A 19,763-nucleotide genomic window follows, 5' to 3' on the forward strand; every position below is an offset into this window, starting at 1 on the left:
GTATATTAAAAACAAAACAAAAAAACCCACAAAGGCTATAACAAGAGACAAAGGACATTTTATATAGCCAAGATATGGAAGCAACCTAAGTTGTGGTACATACATTCAGTGGAATATTACTCGCCTATAAAAAGAATGAAATCTTACCATTTGCAACAGTGTGGATGAACCTAGAGGGTATGTGTTATGCTAAGTAAAATAAGTCAGAGAAAGACTTGTTTCACATGATTTCACTTATATGCGGAGTTTGAAGAACAGAATAAATGAACAAAAACAGAAACTCACAGATACAGAGAACAAACTGGTAGTTACCAAATGGGAGTTATGGGGCTAGTTGAAAAAGATGAAGGGATTAAGAAGTACAAACTGGAGTTACAAAATAGTCATGGGATGTAAAGCATACCATAGGGAATATAGTCAATAATACTGTAATAATTACATATGGGGTCAGGTGGGTACTAGACTTTTGGGGGAATCACTTAAGTTATATAAGCGTCTAATCACTATGTTGTACACCTGAAACTAATACACTGAATGTCAACTGTGATTGAAAAAAACAAACAAACAAATAAACCTTGTCAGAATAAGACCAAACAAATACAAGGACTGGAAGATCTTGAAATAAAAATCCCCAAGAGTATACAGAATTACTAAATCCACTTTTGCATTCTTTTGTTAACTGTATAATATTTCATTGAAATTCTATTTCACATTTTGAACTTTTTTAAAGTCTAGGAAGGAGAATATTATTAACATAATAAATTTGACTTAAAATTTTAAAAGCTCAGTTGAACTACCTCACCCCTCACCCCCCACCCCCCACCCCCAACCCAATCAACTCTCAAACAAGCAGATGCAAGCTTCAGTTTAATGGAAACTAAGTTTATTTATAGAAATTGTTTCAGATGCAAGGGTTAAAACAGGCATTTCTAATGTAAAGTATATGGTAAAATTATTTGATCACTTCTTTCAATATTTGTGTTTTGTTGCAATCTCACCCTCTTCCTACTCCCTTTCTTACCCCAAACCTGCTCCACGCACATGCCTTCCCAAATAGTAAGTAGCAATTCCAGTAGTCTCAGTTGCCAGTCATAATCCCTGACATCATTCTTCATTCTTTCTCCATACTCCTCATATATTCCCTAGCACATCTAGTTCACTCCACTTTTGTGTTCTATCTAGAATCCAAGCACCTCTCTCCATGTCCCTGCTACTGTCTTAGAGCAAGTTATCATCTCTCCTATAGGATATTACAATAAATACCCTTATTTCCTCATCAATTTTTTAGAGGCCAAAGTGATAGTGATCATTCAAAACAGAAGTCAGGTCATATTATTCCTCTGCTTAAAACCCTCCAATAGCCTAATGCCATCTGATTTTATCTAGTATTTTCTCCCTTGGATATGAAGCCTCTTGTTTCTGGAACTTTTCAGGCATACTTCTGCCTCAGGGCCTTTGCATTCGCTGTTTGCTTTGCCTGGAATACCCTTCTTTCCTGATATGCACATGACTCATACTTTTGAAGTATTTGCTCAAATATAGCCACTTAGTGTGGTTTATTTTAAAATGGCAAACTTACTTCTCCCAGGCATTCTCTCTTCTCTGCAATATTTCTCTCCACAGAATTTGTCACCTGCTGATATACTATTTTTACTTATTCTGTTTAATGTTTTGTCTTATTAAAATGTAAACTACCTGAGGGTAGTAATTTTTGACTGTTTTGTTTTGTGGGGTTTTTTTAGTGCTGTATTCCCAGCACCTAAAATACTCAAATATATGATGAATGAATGAACATGCCAAATGGTCAAACATGAAATAGCTTATGAGCTGAGAGGCCCTAAGCTCAGAAAAGGAGATTAAACATGAAGAGTGCCTTACAAATGATCATAAATGCACAGAGAACCAAGTTGCAGTGAATGATTACATCAACAGCCAGTGAATTTTCCCACAAGTGAAACTCCTTTTATGGAAACCCTGGCATTTTAATCATGTGATTTCAGATGGGCCTTTGGCATGTAAAAGCAAAGCAAAACTTGGCCCAAGTTTATCCAAAGTGCCTTCACACTTACATAAAGGTTGTAGACATTCATTACATTTAAATATTTACGCTGCTTCAAAAAACATACCAGAGAATAAAAAACATATAGAACTAAAATTGTACAAAGTTCATTAAAATAGCTTAAATAAATTCTCTGTCAACACCAGAGTCAGTGACTGGATATGGACAACAGAGATTAGAGCTTTTTACAAAACTACATGAGAACACTTGAATCAGTCTTCATAGACATTGCCATAATAACCATTTGGTTAAAATCAATATCCCACCTTCCAGATGCAACTTAGATAAGGCAAGAAAAGTAACTGAGCCCTAGCCAGTTTGGCTCAGTGAAAAGGGCGTTGGCCTGCAGACTGAAGAGTCCCAGGTTAGATTCCGTTCAAGGGCACATGCGTGGATTGTGGGCTCAATCCCCAGTAGGTGCATGGAGGAGGCAGCCAATCAATGAGTCTCTCTCATCATTAATGTTTCTATCTCTGCCTCTCCCTTTCTCTCTGAAATCAATAAGAATATTTTTTTTAAAAAGTAACTGATGGAAAATTACTATACATAATATAGTTCCGATTCTATTTGCCCTTTTTTGTCTTAGATGTCTTCTCCTTTCTTTTTTTCACGTGTTTAGGAATTTTGTTCTTTCTTTTCTCTCTCTGGGCTTCCTTGACCATCTTTTTTCTTTCCTGTAAAACAAAAAAATCAAAAAAAAAAATCTGTGAAATACAGACAGAAGAAAAAAAATATTTACTTGGATAAGTTCACAGCTGTTTTCCTACAAATCAAATTTCAAATATCACTTACTATTAATTCAATCACGAGGGAAAATGTTATTTAAACAAAAGAAATTTTAATTTTTCCCCTGAAGTTAGCAGTTTTTAAAGCAGCAGCAAGCACTTTTTTAAAAGTCAAGGTTTTCTTTTTATAAGTAAATTCCATTCATACTATTCACAATGCTACAATTAGTTATAAAGATATATGTAAAAGGATAAAAAGAAGAGTAACATTAGAAAATAAAAATGAGCCCTAGCTGGTTTGGCTCAGTGAACAGAGCATTGGCCTGCGGACCAAAGGGACATGGGTTCAATTCTGGTCAAGGGCACATACCCCAGCTGCAGGCTCCTCCCTGGGCCAGGCCCTGGTCAGGGCACATGCAGAAGGCAACCAATCGTTGTGTTTCTCTCACATCAATATTTCTTTGTCGTTCCCTCTCTTTTCCACTCTCTCTACAAATCAATGGAAAATTATCCTCGGGTGAGGATTAAATAAATAATTAAACAGAATAAAAATAATTATAGTTTGGTGGTGGAATTTGAGATGAAATTGTCTTAAAGGTATCCTAATAGAAATTTGAAGACTGCCAAACACAAATATCCATGAGGATGTTATTAAATGTTTGCAACTACTTTTCTTTGCAAGTTTCATATGCTAACAGAAATAAAAGTTAGAAGGAGACAAAATATTTATTTCCAGTACACAAAGAGAGAAAAATGTATTAACAGCCAGTTGGGTATGTCTCTCAGAAGTCTAAAAATCTATACTTTATAAAGTCTCAGGATTAAGCTAAGAATGAGGAGTAATAGTTACACAGTTGTCATGCATTATTCAACCATGAGTGTCTCTTCTGTCTGTGGCCAGGGTTGGAAGAAATAGCCTTTCCGAGTTTAAAAACTTGTGGCTGTAAATCCCCCCTGGAATGGCTCCTCAATATGTTATCATGAGGCAACTCCAGCATCATTTGTACTTCAAGTTAATGACAATAATGTCTACTCAATGTACTGAATTCAGTGTGTCCTTTCCCTAGACCAGTGGTCGCCAACCAGTGGCCCGTGGACTAAAGCTGGTACGTGAATTCCGAAAGGTTGGCAACCGCTGGTTTAAGGAAACCTTTGGAGCAGCGGTTACCAACCGGTGGCCCGCGGACCAATGCTGGTCCATGAGGTCTGAAAGGTTGGTGACCACTGCCCTAAACAGTGCCCAAGCTCCCAAAAGAAGCCCAATCTCTAGATAATGTTACAACCAAAATCAGTTCATGCTTAGGAACTGAAACTATAATTAGATGTACTTACTGATCAACAATGTTTTCTGCCATCGTAATCTAAATACTTGAGTGAAGAGTAACAAGTGGCTATGCTGCCATGTTAAAGAACAAAGGAATTTTCATTCTTGACTAACCTTTTTATCAACTTCAAGATCAGTGGTGGGTTTCTTGGAGCAGGCATGGTCTCCCTGCTCTTCAGAACCTGCATCAGAACACTCAGAGCTTCCACCATCTTCTGAATCAGAACAATGCTTTTCTTTAACCTGATTTTCTAGGAGTGCAGGGACCTTGAAAATATTACAGAACCATGTTATTCTAAACCAATCAGTTATCTATTGTTATCAGATTTGTTAATGCCAGAATTCAGATTTTAACCTTGCAGATATTCTTTGAAAACAAAAGCCTGTACTACAAACATCAAAACAACAGAATCAAAGTGAGGGAGGAAGCCTGGAGGTACCATTCCAGTAAGGCTCAAGAACATACCCCCACAAACAAACCGGGGCTTCAACGGATGACCCAGAGAAACAACATAACTGTTTCACTTCAGAAAAGGAGTACTGGGTTATAACTCTGTTAGCGAAGGTTTGTTTACACCAGCATGACCACAAACACGTGAGCTATGTGTTGCACTATGATATTATGTCAGTAGACAACAGGAACTTTCCAGCTCTCTTATAATCTTACTAGAGGCCCAGTGCACGAAATTCATGCAGGGGGGGTGGTCCCTCAGCCTGGCCTGTACCCTCTCCAATCCAGAACCCCTCGGGGGATGTCTGGCTGCCTCTCGCAATCCGGGACCGCTGGCTCCTAACCACTCGCTTGCTTGCTTGCCTGCCTGCCTGCCTGCCTGCCCACCCGCCCCTAACCACCTCTGCCTGCCTGATCACGCCTAACCACCTCTGCCTGCCTCCCTGATTGCCACTAACTGCTCCCCTACTGGCCTAATTGCCCCTAACTGCTCCCCTGCTGGACTGATTGCCCCTAATCACCTCTGCCTTGCCCCGCACTCGGGACCCAGGATTCCCTCCTCTGGCCGGCCATAGGCACCCAGAACCTGGGCCAGCCACAGCTACAGGGGACCGTGGGCGGGCTGCTTTGCCTGGGCCGCAGCCGCAGGCGCTGGCACCTGGGACCGCGAGGCGGGCGGCTTGTCCCTCTCCCGGGCCGCAGCTGCAGGCGCTGGCACCCAGGACCGCGGGGCAGGTGGCTTGTCCCTCTGCCAGGCCACAGCCTGGCTGGTCCCCATTCCTCTCTCGTGAGCTCATTTGTGCCTGGATGGTCCCCATTCCTCTCTCCCCAGTGTTGAGTGTCTGAGCCACTATGGCATGAGGATATGACGACCATTTGCATATTAGCTATTTATTATATAGGACAGGGCCACAATCATATATGCAGTAATGACTGAGAAATACAGAGAGAAGTAAAAAATACTTATTTGAATAACTTTATAGCTGTTTTCCTATGAATCAAATTTGAAGGACAATTATTATTAATCTGATCAAGAGGGAATATGACATTTAAACAAAAGAAATTTTCTTTTTTCCCCCTGAAGTTTAGCTTTTAAAGCAGCAGGAAACACTTTCTTAAAAGAGATTTTCTTTTTATAAGGAAAAAAGAAACATTTAAAAGTCAATTCCTCCCATAAAAGACAAAGTAAATTTTCAGAGCAAACTGTGATCTTTCATGCTTAAGCCTTTAATTAAGACATTAAATGAAATAAGACCTACCTTTATAATTGCTTAAAGTAAAATTAATCCCTGTCTTTCTAAAATGTAAAACAAAACAATATTGAAAAAAACACTGCAGGAATCCAGCACTATCAGACTGCTAAAGTCCTGAGATTGTTCTTCATGCATACTTTTAATAAGCTAGTTGTAAAAAGATCAACAAGCACATGACTATCATTAATCACTTCACAAAGGAAGACCAGGATACAAAAAGGATCAATGCCTCAGCTATAACAAGACAAGTCAGAGGCAGAATGAAAATAAACCATAAATTTCACTATTTCAGTCATATAGTTAAAAAGAATGAACACAAAAAGGGCATTCTGAAAATGCTCGTAGACTTTGAAAGTATATATACGAATAACTATATCACTGTTAATTTAATTCTAATAATATTTTACATTAAACGTCATACCCTTTAACAGAATTTTCACATAAATAAATAGCAACACATATTCTTTTTACCTTCTGAACGCCTGACAAATCTTTCTTCAGTCCTGTGACGGTTTGGTATAGAATCTTGTAACCACAAAGAAAAAAAAAAAATTAACATAAAACCAGACAATGAAATAACACACTCCAATATTAAAAAGCAACACTGTAGGCTAAATGATATATTGTGGGATTATAAAAAGGTGCCTAAAATTTATCTCATAGTAAAGAGAAAGTGTATAGCATGGGTGTTACTCTTGTCTACCAAGCATACAGGCATCAGCAAATTCCAGCCCACAGCCCAAATCCAACAGATAGACTGATGGCTTCTACTAATGAACATTCAAAATCAATTTGATGATTTTCTTTCATAAACACCAATGTATTTCCTTTACAGCCAATGTGCCCAAAGGACATGTTAATGCAATTAGCCATCTCACTAGATCAGAAGCCAACATTCGAGATTGCAGGTTGGGGAAGGTAGCTTTCTTTGTAAACCTGTTTGCTACATATAAACCCAGCTACTTACATTGTCTTGTTGGGCATTCATGGCCATGTCCTCTTCCTTCAATTTCATCATTATATCCAAATCCCTCTCATAATTTTTTACTTCATTCAAGGTTCTAGGAATATATGCTCGCTTAAACACCTAACAAACACAGAGGGAAAATAAAATCGAAACTGCCATTCACATACTTCTCACATTTGCTCAGCATCGTTATTCCCATCAAGTCATAAAAAAAATCCATCCCCATCATCTAAAACACCAGTTCTCAGCCAGGCTGCCTGCACAGAAGGGTATAGCACGTGCTGTGTGCTATGCCAAAAGTAATTTGTTACCGATGATAAAAGACTGAATATGATTTAAGGTTACCCTTAGAATAATACTTCTCTCTCCTCGTTTGCATTCCACAAAATTTTTCTGAGTCGGAGAGAAAGGAATGTAATTGTCTGGCTGTGCCTTATGTTCTGACACGGGAACATTATCCACTCTGTGCTACAGTGAAAAAAGGTTTAGAACTGCTGATAAACATAGAGTACCTTGTAGTCATCCAGCACCCTAACAGCTGTGAGAATTAAAACATAAAATAAAATAAAGCCTACTATGGATCATCTTCACAAAAAACATATTGATCCCCAAGATTAAAATAATTTTCTTTTTTAACAAACATAAATAATTAAATTCTAATTATTACTGGAATCAACATTTAAATTATTTATAAATCCACATTTGTGCCCTAGCCCATTTGGCTCAGTGGATAGAGCACCAGCCTGTGGACTGAAGGGTCCCGGGTTTAATTCCAGTCAAGGGCACATGCCAGGGTTGCAGTCTTGACCCCCAGTAGGGGGCGTGCAGGAGGCAGCTGATCAATGATTCTCTCTCATCATTGATGTTTCTCTCCCTCTTCCTTCCTCTCTGAAATAAAAATATATTTAAAAAATAAGTAAATAAAATAAAAGTCCACATTTGCAAACTAAACCAGCTTTTCCTTCTTGAATCAGATACTTCAATAGGTTCTTTAAAATGTTTTCCATCTAGGACATTGGGCTAATGGGCTGCTAAGTGGAATTATGTAATGAACTGCTTATTTATTAAAATCAAGTTCATGCCTTAATATTTTTTAAAAGACCTCAAAGCACAAGTGTTTCCTAAGGCTATGAACAGATAAGTCTTACCTCTTCGTCGACATGATCTTGGTTGGACCTTTCCTCCTTGGTCCTTTGGGATGCTATTTCCATAGCCTTGGAAAGAAAAATTATTACTTTCCTTCACATTCAACCTACAGAAGATACATCCATTTCCCAATTTTAGTATGAATCTGTTTTAATCTTTCTCAGTAGCACCTCTTCACATTTCTAAAAAAAAAGACCTGGTGTCCTCTAGTGGTCAATTTAGCTCTCCATGTTAGACCTCACCAAAACGGTTGCCATCAACCCAAAAGTAACAGAATAAATCAAACTTGTCTAACCTCAGGGAATCCCTAGCCCCTTCCTCAAAAGTAATATTACTTTCACTAATTTTTAAACAATTAGGAAAAATACCTACTAAAGGAAAACAGAGAACCAAAGAATGAAAGAACCATTCCTTAGCTCTGAGCAGCCAATGAAGGGAGTCAATGAGAAAGCGGAATGTCCTCTAATTTGAGATATGGCTCCAATGCCACTGCAGCATAAACCACCAAAGAAAGCAATCTGAATAATGACTGACACTAAAAATGTGACAAAGATTCTACAGGATTCTTTTGGCTTGTGAAACTGTAAAACTGAAAATTTGTTCTCTATTTAAAATATACAGAAAAAAGGAAAGAATAGCGGTTCTAGGTGGCTTTTGTTTTAAGGTCAGACACTGAAATCAGTGTTATAGGATTTAGGAATAAAAATGATGTGATTCTTATTCATTCAATTAATATATGTGATTACTTACTATTACCAGGTACAGATTAGGTACTGGCAATACAGAAATAAAACCCCTGCCTGGCCAGTGTGGCTCAGTGGTTGAGCATTGACCCATGAACAAAGAGGTCACAGTTTAATTCCCAGTCACAGCACATGCCCAGATTGTGGGCTCAATCCCCAGTAGGGGACATACAGAAGTCAGCCAATGGAAGATTCTCTCATCACTGATGTTTCTCTATCTGTCCCTCTCCCTTCCTCTCTCTGAAATCAATAAAAACATATTAAAAAAAAAACACAAAAAAACTAAAACCCCTGTCCTTTAGGAGTCTGTAGTCTAAGTAGAGAGTGACAAAATAAATTTTTAAAAAAACTTTATATATGAACTGATACAATGTGACTACTTCAATTATAGTTACACTAGGGGCCCAGTGCACGAATTTGTGCATCTTGAAAGGAACTGTGGGCCGCGAGGCTGCAGTGGGCACCAGAGAGGGTCTTGGCCCATCCTCCGTGCCCCTGTTCGGCCCCTCCCACCATAGCCCCTTGTCCCCTGTCTGCCAGCAGCCCCACTCCTGCCGCCGCTACCACGCGCCAGCTACGGGTGTGAGCAGGGCTGGTGCCAGCAGTGGGTGCAAGCGGGGCAGTCGCCGGAAGTGGGTGCAACAGGCGACTGCCAGCCCAGATCGCCCCTCAGGAGCAGGGGGAAGTGGAGAAGCTCTGAGGGGTGATCAGGGCCAGCAGCCGCCACTCACACCCGCTGATGGAGCCAAGTGATCGGGGCTGGCGCTAAGCACCAGCAATGGGTGCAAGCAGGGCCGGCACCAAGTGTGAGCGTCAGGTGTGACCATGGCACGTGGGAGTAAAGAATTTTCAGTAAACACCAGAGGCTCGCCATGATGACAGCGACCGGCGCCCTCCCCGTTCACCTGTTCCACCATCCCGCTGCAGCTGACGGCTGCCATGTTCTGCATGCTGCTGCCTGCTGCCGACAACCGCTATGTTCCACGCACGCCCCCTGGGGGTCAGCGCATGTCACAGCAACTGGCTGTTTGGCCATTCAGTCTATTTGTATATTAGGGCTTTATACATATCCTATCTAATAATAGACAAACATGGTAATTGACCATACCTTCACTACGCCTCCCATTGGCTAATCAGCGAGATATGCAAATTAACCCAAACAAGATGGCGGCCGGTAGCCATGCAGCTGAAGCAAGCAGGAGGCTTGCTTGCTCCAGTGATGGAGGAAGCCAAGGTTCACTGCCTGCCGCTTTGAGCTCCGAAAGCAACAAAGTTTCAATTATAGAAGCTAAACAAACCCCAGATACCTGCTTTCAGCAGGCCGTAGCCACAGAGCTGGAGCGAACAGGAGCCCAGCTCTCAGCTCCAGTGATGGCAACAAAGTTTCAATTATATAAGGTAAATAAATCCCAGAATAAAAAAAGAAAGAAAAAAAGAAGGCTGGGAGCTTCAGTTACCAGCCAGCCTGAAAACGGCCCTCACTCCCTCACCCAGACTGGCCAGGCACCCCAGTGGGGACCCCTACCTTAAAAGGGGTGTGGTCAGCCTGAAAACAGCCATCAGCCCCTCATCCAGGCTGGCCAGGCACCCCAGTGGGGACCCCCACTCTGAAGGGTGTGTGACCAGCTGCAAACAGCCATCATCCCCTCACCCAGGCTGGCCAGGCACCCCAGCGGGACTCCCACCCTGATCCGGGACACTCTTCAGGGCAAACCAGCCGGCCCCCACCCATGCACCAGGCCTCTATCCTATTTATTAAAAGGGTAATATGCAAACTGACCCTAACAACAGAAAGACTGGTCACTATGACACACACTGACCACGAGGGGGCAGACGCTCAATGCAGGAGCTGCCCTCTGGTGGTCAGTGCGTTCCCATATGGGGGAGCTCTGCTCAGCTACAAGCCAGGCTGATGGCTGCCAGTACAGCAGTGGTGGTGGGAGCCTCTCCTGCCTCCTCAGCAGCGCTAAGGATGTCCGACTGCAGCTTAGGTCTGCTCCCCGCTGGCAAGTGGACATCCCCCAAGGGCTGCCGGGCTGCCAGAGGGATGTCTGATTGCCAGCTTAGGCCCAATCCCCTGGGAAACAGACCTAAGCCAGCAGGTGGTCATCCCCTGAGGGGGGTCCCAGACTGCCAGAGGGCATAGGCCGGGCTGAGGGACCCCCACCCCCGAGTGCACAAATTTTTGTGCACCGGGCCTCTAGTAGATAATATGAAAATACAGTTGGCCCTCCATATCTGTGTATCTGTATTCTCTCGATCCAACCACTGTTGGATTGAAAATATTTGAGCCCTGGCTAGTACAACTCAGTTGAATGTCATCCAGTGCACAAAAAGGTTGCAGGTTTGATCCCCAGTCAGGGCACATACAGTATATTTTTATTTCTTTTTTTCTCTATAAAGTTGTTCCCTTGTAAACTGTTGTTAATGTTTTTCTTCTGACAAAAGAAAATATAAAGAACTCTTTTAACTAAAAAATAATCTGATAAAAAAACATACAAAAGACTTTACTAGACATGTCTCCAAAGAAGATATACAAATGGCAAACAAGTACATAAAAAGATGCTGAACATCATTAGAGAAATTCACATCAAAACTTTGTGACACCACCACACACTCAGCAGGATAGCTACTCAATAACAAGTGTTTGTGAGTATGTGAAAAAATCAGAACCCTTGCACAATGGCATATTGTTGATGTAACTGTAAAATGGTGCAATCACTGAGAAAAACAGTATGACTATTACTCAAAAAATTACACGCAGAATTACCATATAATCCAGTAATTCCACTTTTGGGTATACATGTAAATGAATTGAAAACAGGGTCTTGAAGAGATATTTGTACACCCATGTTCACAGCAGCAGTATTCACAATAGCCAAAAGGTGGAAGCAACCCATGTGTTAATAGGTGGATGAATGGATAAACAAAATGTGCTACTTACATAAATGGAATTATTACTCAATCTTCAAAGGGAAAAGAATTCTGACACATCCTACACCACAAATGAACTTTGAGGACATTATGCTAAGTGAAATAAATCAGCCAGAAAAAGCAAATAGTGTATGATTCCATTTATATGAGTACTCAACATCATAGACAGACAGTAGAATGAGCAGGGAAGAGAAATGGGGAGTTAATGTTTAATGAATACTGAGTTTTGCTTCAAAAGACAAAAAAATTCTGTGGATGGATGGTGGACAGTAGTTGCACAACAATGTGAATGTACTTAATGCCACTGAACTGTACACTTAAAAATGGTTAAAACAGTCAATTTTATGCTTTGTATATTTTACCACAATTTAAAAATTTTTGTGATTCAGAAAGGCCTATGAGAAACAAAGGAAAGGAATTAATGACCAAAGGCTAACAACAGGTTTCTTACTAAATTTCCATAACTTTGACAATCAATGTAATCTTGCCTAATGATTAAAGTCAAGAAACCTCGCTTTACCACTGGCTTTTTACTATCCTTCTGATTCTCCATCTGTGAAATCAGAAGAAAAAGGTCTCAGGAAACTGTCAAGTGAACAAAAATTATGCGGAGCAATTTAAGTCCTCAGAAGTGCCATAAATGCAAATTACTACTGCTATTTTCTATTTTTTTCTCCCTTATCCCATCTCACCTTTGAGAGATAAGCATCCATGTTCTCCTGTGTAATTGATGGGTCTGTGACAAATTCAAAGAGCTCCCGCACAGTCATCACAGCAACGTTGTGTTTCAAAAAGAAATCTGTCAGAAGAAAAATGTTAACGACAGCTTTACAAGGGAACAACTTTATAGAGAAACAAAGAAATAAAAACACATCATCTGCCAGCTACTGGCGTAAGTATCACTGCATCAAACCATTCAGTGCCAAAATTTTATATCAACACTATAACAGAGTATAGAACCAACACACACAAACAAGCTGGGAGAAAACTACAATTTCCACTCACCGTTGACATTGGCACAATCTTTTCTCAAGAACTCCAAGGCATGTGGGTGGTCATGCTCCACAGACTGAGAAACGTCAATGATGTACACACCCCCGCCACTGTACCTGCGAGCCACACAAGCAGGGATGTGAGAAACACCAGTGATGTGCACACTTCCACTATGGTGACATAAGGGCTCAATTCAATGACTAAGGTCACCAAAGGCAGGAAACAAATCCTATACTGTGACCATGTGGAAGCCACCTTTAAAACATTAGAATTTAGTATGACATTTTGGAATTGGAATTTTATTTTTTTAAAGGACATGAAACTATTTATGGGAGGCTCCTAAGGGACAAAACATACTCACAGCATGTTAAATTCACTGAGATCTGCATGGACCAGTCTGGCATCCTGATACATTATTCTCATGTACTGAATGACCTGCAGGTACAACTCACGAGCCTTGGATTCCGATAACTGGATGTTTTTCAAGAGGGGTGCTGGCCTTTAATAAGAATAAAATAAACAATGAAGATAAACTGATGGGACCAAATTTTCGTGCTTTATACTATATTTATTATAGGCACTTCTCTTCTACAACTCATCACTGAACAACCTGGCTCACTACAGATGTTCCTTTCCAGAAACTTGTCAATAAACAGGTACTGTATAAATAGTCGTCAAAAATGTATTATAAATTAATGCATTAATACAATGGAAAAGAGTCATAAAAAATATTCCAAGATTAAACTAATTCAAAGCAATTAAAAATATAATTCTGAACATGTAATTATTAGGCCATCCACATACTCACATGTCATCTTTACCAATGAAACCCATGACAAGAACATGACTTCGTAGCAGGATAGGTTCTGGGCATGGGATCCCTGCTGTGTTCAGCCTGTGATATTAAAACAGATAAAAGGGCAAATGAAAAGGCTAAATACAGCATCTGAAACAATTACAACAACTATAGTACACAAGATTAATATTGCTGTTAGGAAACAGCACCAAGGTCTTCCAATTATATTACTGTATTTCAAAAACTATAAGACACTAATGATTTTAAGTAGCACCATCATGCACCATCAAGAATGACAAAACACTGGCAATTCAACAACATCCCATAGCCTCTAACACCCAATCCAATTCCAAAGATGTTAAACTGTGAAAAAAATGTGAGTCTTAGAGTTGATGAAATATAACAGGTATGTCTGCGATGATTTTTCAAGCTGATTAGCCTGAGCAATGATCAGTAAAAACAGTTGGACTCATACCTAATAGCTAACTGAGCACACCCAAGTTTCAGAAGGGTTTTCAAAACAATCATTAATACCTGCTTAATACTAAAATAGCCAGCATGTGTCACTTATGTACAGCAGATAAGAAGGTATCAACTCAGAGACTATATAAATGTGTACAAAATTGGGCTGAAATAAGGAAACTAATGAAGAGTTTTGGGCCTAGCAAAACTGTCTAAAACTCTAATACCTATTTAAAAATGACCCATCATTCTCACAATCTAATTAAGTCACTTGCCTGCTTAAGATCCTATAACAGCTCTTTATCATCCTCAGTATCAATTCTAAAAGTTTTCACATGGTTCCTAAGGCTCTTTACATGACCCAGAAAAGATACAGTGGCTCTTACTTGTCTAACTTCCCTCAGTAGATCTAATGGACCTGAACAGCCCCACCGTGTCTCTAGATTTAGACAGAACCACTGGGGTCTGCGGGTGGGAAAGAACCAAAGCCAATGTGCAGGGCACAGCACAGACACCCCCATTCACCTGATCAAGTTCCTCATTTCTTTTTCTGCCCAAGTTTTCACCATCTTTCTGGGGTTTCCTTTACAATAGCCATGACGAAATCTTGAACAAGAAAAGAATTTGTTATTTAAATCATCCCGTTCTAGTTTTTATTTTTTAGAATATTGAAATTAAGCTAACTGAAGAAAAAAAATCTGAGCTCACCTGAATTCCCCGCTTACATACTTATCCCGATCTTTGAACACCAAAATAGAAGTTTTATAAATTTTGATTGCTCTGCTCTCTCCATTTGTTGTGCTGGCATGGTATACATTAGCCTATTTTAAGTCAAAACCAAAGAAAATTAAGTTTGTGTTAAATAACTACAAACAGTATTTTACTTTTTCAATCTATTTGATTCTATATTCAAAAGTTAAAAAAAGTCAAATGAACTGAAATAATGGGCATAAGGAACACCATCTTTGAATATATGAATTAAATCATAAACCATCATACCAAAAGACACAATAAATATATCTCCAATTACATATATAGTAAAATCCAACTTAAATACATGTAAGAAGCGATTTGAAACATTTTTATATCTCAAGCATGTGGAAAATACATGAAGACATTCTCACATCACATGATTTATAAATTGATTTTTACTAAGAACTGCTTCCTATCTATGAGTTGCTAATTTAAAAACACATTTGTCTTTCTGCATATCCATATACAAAGAAAAAAATGAGAAAGACATTAGCTGACTACAGAAATTAGACCACAGCCCCTTACCCCTATTAGTACTACTTGATTAGGACTCAGGCCTGAAGTAACTTGACCATCTAACTGTACTGCTGAACACAGCTAGTTGGACTCATGATACGTTAGAGTAATGGCATGAAAAGGCAAAATTATGTGCATAATTTCCTACCGTTTGATAAATATTAATAAAGCCATTTTTAGAAACACAGATTAAACTATCTTAACTTGTATATAGAAATTGACTTTCTTTTTAAAGGAACATTTTATTTACAAAATCCCTTAATTTCATTTCTTATCTGAAATAAGAAAACTAACATGAAAACATTCAGGCATCCAAAGAAAAGCTCACTTCTTTTCCTGTGCTAATGCAGCCATTTATCTCTGATATGATTCCTCTAGTCAACATCTTGAATAATATCATTCGTGTTCTGGGATCCAACACCTAAACAGAAATGCCAAAAATAGAAGTTCAGAAAGATGGTACCAATTATTTCTCATTCAAGAATTTGACAATTAATAAACTGAAGAACCTAACTGTACCATGGTTGGCTAAATGAGAGTTGCTATTATGGTACTTTCATTCATTCTAATTTTTAGTAAAGAGAATGGGAGGTGGAGGCCACAGGAACCATGGAGACAATAAACCAAAGAGACAATAAACTTATTCATTCGGTCATAGAAATCAAAGGCTACCAAGTCCAAGCGAAGCAGAAACTGACTCCAGACCGTTTGCTAATAGAAACACAAAGCAAACTACATAAGAAACTTCACATTTTCTAGTTTTACCACATTAAAATATGTCCAAGATAACAGGTAAAATTAGTTTTATACACTGTTTTTAATCCAATACATCTAAAACACTATCATTTCAACATGTAATCAATATTTTAAAACTTAGTGAGAGATTTAACATTCTGTAACCCTAAGTCTTAGAAATCTGGTGTGTATTTCCGTTTATGGCATGTCTCACTCAAACCTGCAACATTCCAAGTGCTCAGTGGCCACTCTATTTGTACCAGGGGTCAGCATCCTACAGCTAATGAGTGAAATTCAGGTGGCAAACTACAGCCTGCAAACTAAGAATGGTTTTTATATTTTAAAATACTTGTTAAAAAAAAAAAAGAATTGTGAACCACGTCTAAAGTATTTATTCTTTAGTACTTAAAAGAGTTTGCAGCCTCTTGCTATAGATGAGTAAGTCAGGGGAAGGGTCTCCTTCCAAGCCAGAGCAGTCAATTTTGAGGAAAGAAGACCTCAAAGCCCAGCCAGGGTGGCTCAGTGGTTGATTGTCAACCTATGAACCAGGAGGTCACAGTTCGATTCCGAGTCAGGACATATGCTGGGGTTGTGGGCTCAATCCCCAGTGGGTGCCATGCAGGAGGCAGCCGATCAATGATTCTCTCTCATCATTGATGCTTCTATCTCTCTCCCTCTCCCTTCTTCTCTAAAATCAATAAAAATATTTTTAAAAAGAAGACCCCAAAGTCTTCTTTAACAAACAGGAGGCAATGAACTAAAGCCTGCTCCTGTCCAGTTCTGAAACTGAAGCAGCTACATATTTACATGCAATTTCAAGGGAGATCGTAAGAGCTCCTCATGGCTCAGACAGACCCACTAGCTGCATAAAGTGAGACAGTGTCAAATGGCCAAATCAAACTATATTCTAGGGCAGGGGAGGGGAACATCAAAGGCCCACGAAATCATTTGGTCCGGTCCTGCCAAGGCATTAGGGGTGAGTTGTTTATATGTTTGGCCAAACAGAGCAGGCTAATTTTTAAGCTGATAATTTTGTGTGGCCTGTGAATGATGTAAAAAATATCCAAATGGCCCTTGGTAGATAAAAGGTTTCCCTTCCCTGCTCTAGAGTCTATCTTTCAATGAGGTGGCTGCGGTCATACCAGAAACCTAAGGTTAATAGAAACAAAATAATCTTAAAAGATTGCAGAACTAAAACCCAAACTACATCCATAGCAACGGGAAGAGAATAAAAGGAAAGTGAGTGAACATTCCTTCTCTACAGTACAGGTAAATAGCGGGGGTGTACGCTGGTTGAACACAGGAATCCAGATAGAGATCTGTAGCCAAGTTAGGGGTAGAAAGGAGCAGCATATCGAAATGGCTTAACAACAAAATAGGTAAAGAGAAATATAAGAGAATAAACTTACAGATACATGTTTTATAAAGACAGCTTGAGACTCAAGATACATACTCTCATTCAAAATTAATTTCAAAAGAGAAAAAGAAAGGATTTTCTGCCTGAGTTATTTTAGGCTCTTTGAAAATTAAAGTTGCCTCATCTGTCTGTGCGGGTCCACACTTTGTCTTCAATCACAAAAAGAAATCACACAAAATAACTAAATTAGAGAATAATGGAGACACAGATCTCAGACCTACTCCTGACTAAATGTAAAATTCTTCAATTGCATATAGTAAATGGTTCTAGAGCTCAGGTAGGGTGTTACTCCTTTGGGGATTGAGGTAAATAGTAGAAGGGGTGCTATGTCTTAAACCAAGGATCTGTAGGTCAAAAGGGCTACTACTCCAAAATGTATTTGTACATATGGGTGTGGGCAGGGAGAGGGCGGTAGGCTGCAATAGCAATGTTCTGACCTTTTTTATGACTTGGTTCACATAAAAAATCTGGGTCAATGCTAACATCCAATCACAACCCTCTACATGTGGGAAAAATAGGGGCCAACTTTCTCCCATTATTGAATAAAAAGAAGCAAACAAGCATTAACTTCTAAACCAAGTAAGGGATTTCTAATTGGAAAATTTAAGGCATTACCCATCTCTCTCTCACACGCATTACCATCCATCCTATCTTGTGGCAGATACCTGTTCTATCTTCTGAGAAAGTTGACAAAATTCCTGCAGACCTTCTTTAAGATAAGAGAAAAGATTTTTGGTCTTACAATCAATTCTGCTTCCCCCTAGCAGATGAAAGCATTACATGGTGGCTTCACAGGGCCACGGAGGGTGGCATGACTCAAATTTGTCTATTAATAGTTCAATAAAGCAAAATGTAGAGCTCTAAACTCAAAACTATAAAAAGGAGTAATTTTATACAGGAGTAATTTTAGACATTAGCATTAGCATTTTAATATTAGCATTAAATAAGCAGGATAAAAGCAAACTATAATTCAAAGAGAAGAAAAATGCTATTTTAAAATAAAAACTTGTAACACATTTAAATTGTACCTGTTCTACAGTTGCTCTGTCTGCCTTATCTTTGATGCGATACCTAACCAAAAACAAAAAGTATAGGTGACATTCAAAATTTAGTCACAGAAGCCAAATAAAAAGTTTCTACATGTACATCATTCCATGAAATTCCTAAATAGGTAGTTTCTTTAATAACAGATTTCAAGATCTCGTAATTTCATCACTCAGTAAAACATATTTCATTTCTCCTTAATAAGCAATTCCGTTCCCTAGGGTAAAAGGAGCATATTTGCAGAAAACAAATTTATAGCCATAATTTAGAAGCATTAAATAAAAAAGATAGGTGGGGTAAAGTGAACTATGCTGTAAAAAGGAAAAGATGAAGTCTATACTGTCCTTCAAATATTTAGTACAGAATTAAAGTCAACATATAAGGCTTTCTCTTTAGAGTCCTTTTCTTCAGACACAAGACACCATTTCAAGACAGTTACTGAGTTCCATATTAAAATACTTCAGTTCACACACTAAGTGACTCAATTAGCACACAAATCTAAATTAATAAAGTTTCAAACACAAAGATTCAGACACTTGAATAAAATAACAAATGACTATGTTGTTTCTCAAAAAGTTAGGATCACTTGGGCCTAGCAATAAACCATAAGAAAATTGGTTTTTAAGTTCAGTTCTAACACTGCTAGTTGTATGATCTTAGTGTCTGTTTCTATAATATATTATTAATGTCTTAGAGTTAACAGCATATAGAAATTAGCCAGATCTTAAACAACTGGTTTTGAGAACAGAAGTGTAAATGTAATCTGTTTTCGGTTATACCATTAAAAAAAAAAAAAAATGTCATGAAAGGGAATAATTTTGAAATAAATTCTAAAAAGGGAGCATTTTTATGCTAAAATTTTAACAGTTTAAACATTTAAACAGAAATTTCAAACACTGTTATCCTAAGACCACATTTGTGAACAAAGGTATTTAAGCTAAAAAAAAAAAAGTTTAAATATACAAAATATACACCCCAAAACAAAAATACCATCCTCTGTAAAATAATTATGATCACAAGACCACTTAATTTGTCTAGAATTAGTCCCTATCAGCCATGTTTTATAGTTAAAATGTTACTTACATATCTGCTTCCTTTTGTCTAGACTTTTCAGTGACTTTATTTATGACAGAATCAGTAACATTTAGCTTATCTGAAAAAAGAAAAAAATCCACAATGTGAACAACATGTAAGACAGAAAGACATTAATAGTCTTTTTGAATGGGATTCTTCTCCCCTCTTCCTTCTCTATTTTCTAAATATTTTCTTATACATAGAATATATTTAAGTAATGAAAAGGTTTTAATGTTTTTAAAGATAAGCACTAGGTTGTGTTTCCTTGATAACAAGTGTCACTCTCATCACTACAGCTATAAATTTTGAGCACAGAAATCCAGATACAGAAACCCCTCAAAAATACTATATCTGCATATGCTGAATTTCAG

General features: G+C 38.6%; 1 protein-coding gene across 5 annotated transcripts in view; it reads right to left on the reverse strand.

The window, feature by feature from the left end:
* Positions 1 to 861: 861 nt before the first annotated feature.
* RIOK1 (RIO kinase 1) overlaps positions 862 to 19,763 on the reverse strand; it is a 38,555-nt gene continuing 19,653 nt past the window's right edge. For all 5 annotated transcript variants that reach the window (XM_036349664.1, XM_036349661.1, XM_036349660.1 and 2 more), the window contains 14 exons: positions 19,402 to 19,471; positions 18,303 to 18,345; positions 15,451 to 15,543; positions 14,562 to 14,674; positions 14,379 to 14,459; positions 13,404 to 13,490; positions 12,957 to 13,094; positions 12,608 to 12,711; positions 12,295 to 12,401; positions 7,928 to 7,993; positions 6,780 to 6,899; positions 6,284 to 6,337; positions 4,223 to 4,375; positions 862 to 2,733 (listed from right to left, as the gene is read on the reverse strand). In XM_036349664.1, coding sequence (XP_036205557.1) covers positions 2,623 to 2,733; positions 4,223 to 4,375; positions 6,284 to 6,337; positions 6,780 to 6,899; positions 7,928 to 7,993; positions 12,295 to 12,401; positions 12,608 to 12,711; positions 12,957 to 13,094; positions 13,404 to 13,490; positions 14,379 to 14,459; positions 14,562 to 14,674; positions 15,451 to 15,543; positions 18,303 to 18,345; positions 19,402 to 19,471 — 1,340 coding nt within the window. In that variant the 3' untranslated portion in view covers positions 862 to 2,622. The remainder of the gene's footprint in view (positions 2,734 to 4,222; positions 4,376 to 6,283; positions 6,338 to 6,779; positions 6,900 to 7,927; positions 7,994 to 12,294; positions 12,402 to 12,607; positions 12,712 to 12,956; positions 13,095 to 13,403; positions 13,491 to 14,378; positions 14,460 to 14,561; positions 14,675 to 15,450; positions 15,544 to 18,302; positions 18,346 to 19,401; positions 19,472 to 19,763) is intronic.

Source organism: Myotis myotis, unplaced genomic scaffold (assembly GCF_014108235.1).
Source record: "Myotis myotis isolate mMyoMyo1 unplaced genomic scaffold, mMyoMyo1.p scaffold_m19_p_2, whole genome shotgun sequence".
Taxonomy (NCBI): domain Eukaryota; kingdom Metazoa; phylum Chordata; class Mammalia; order Chiroptera; family Vespertilionidae; genus Myotis; species Myotis myotis.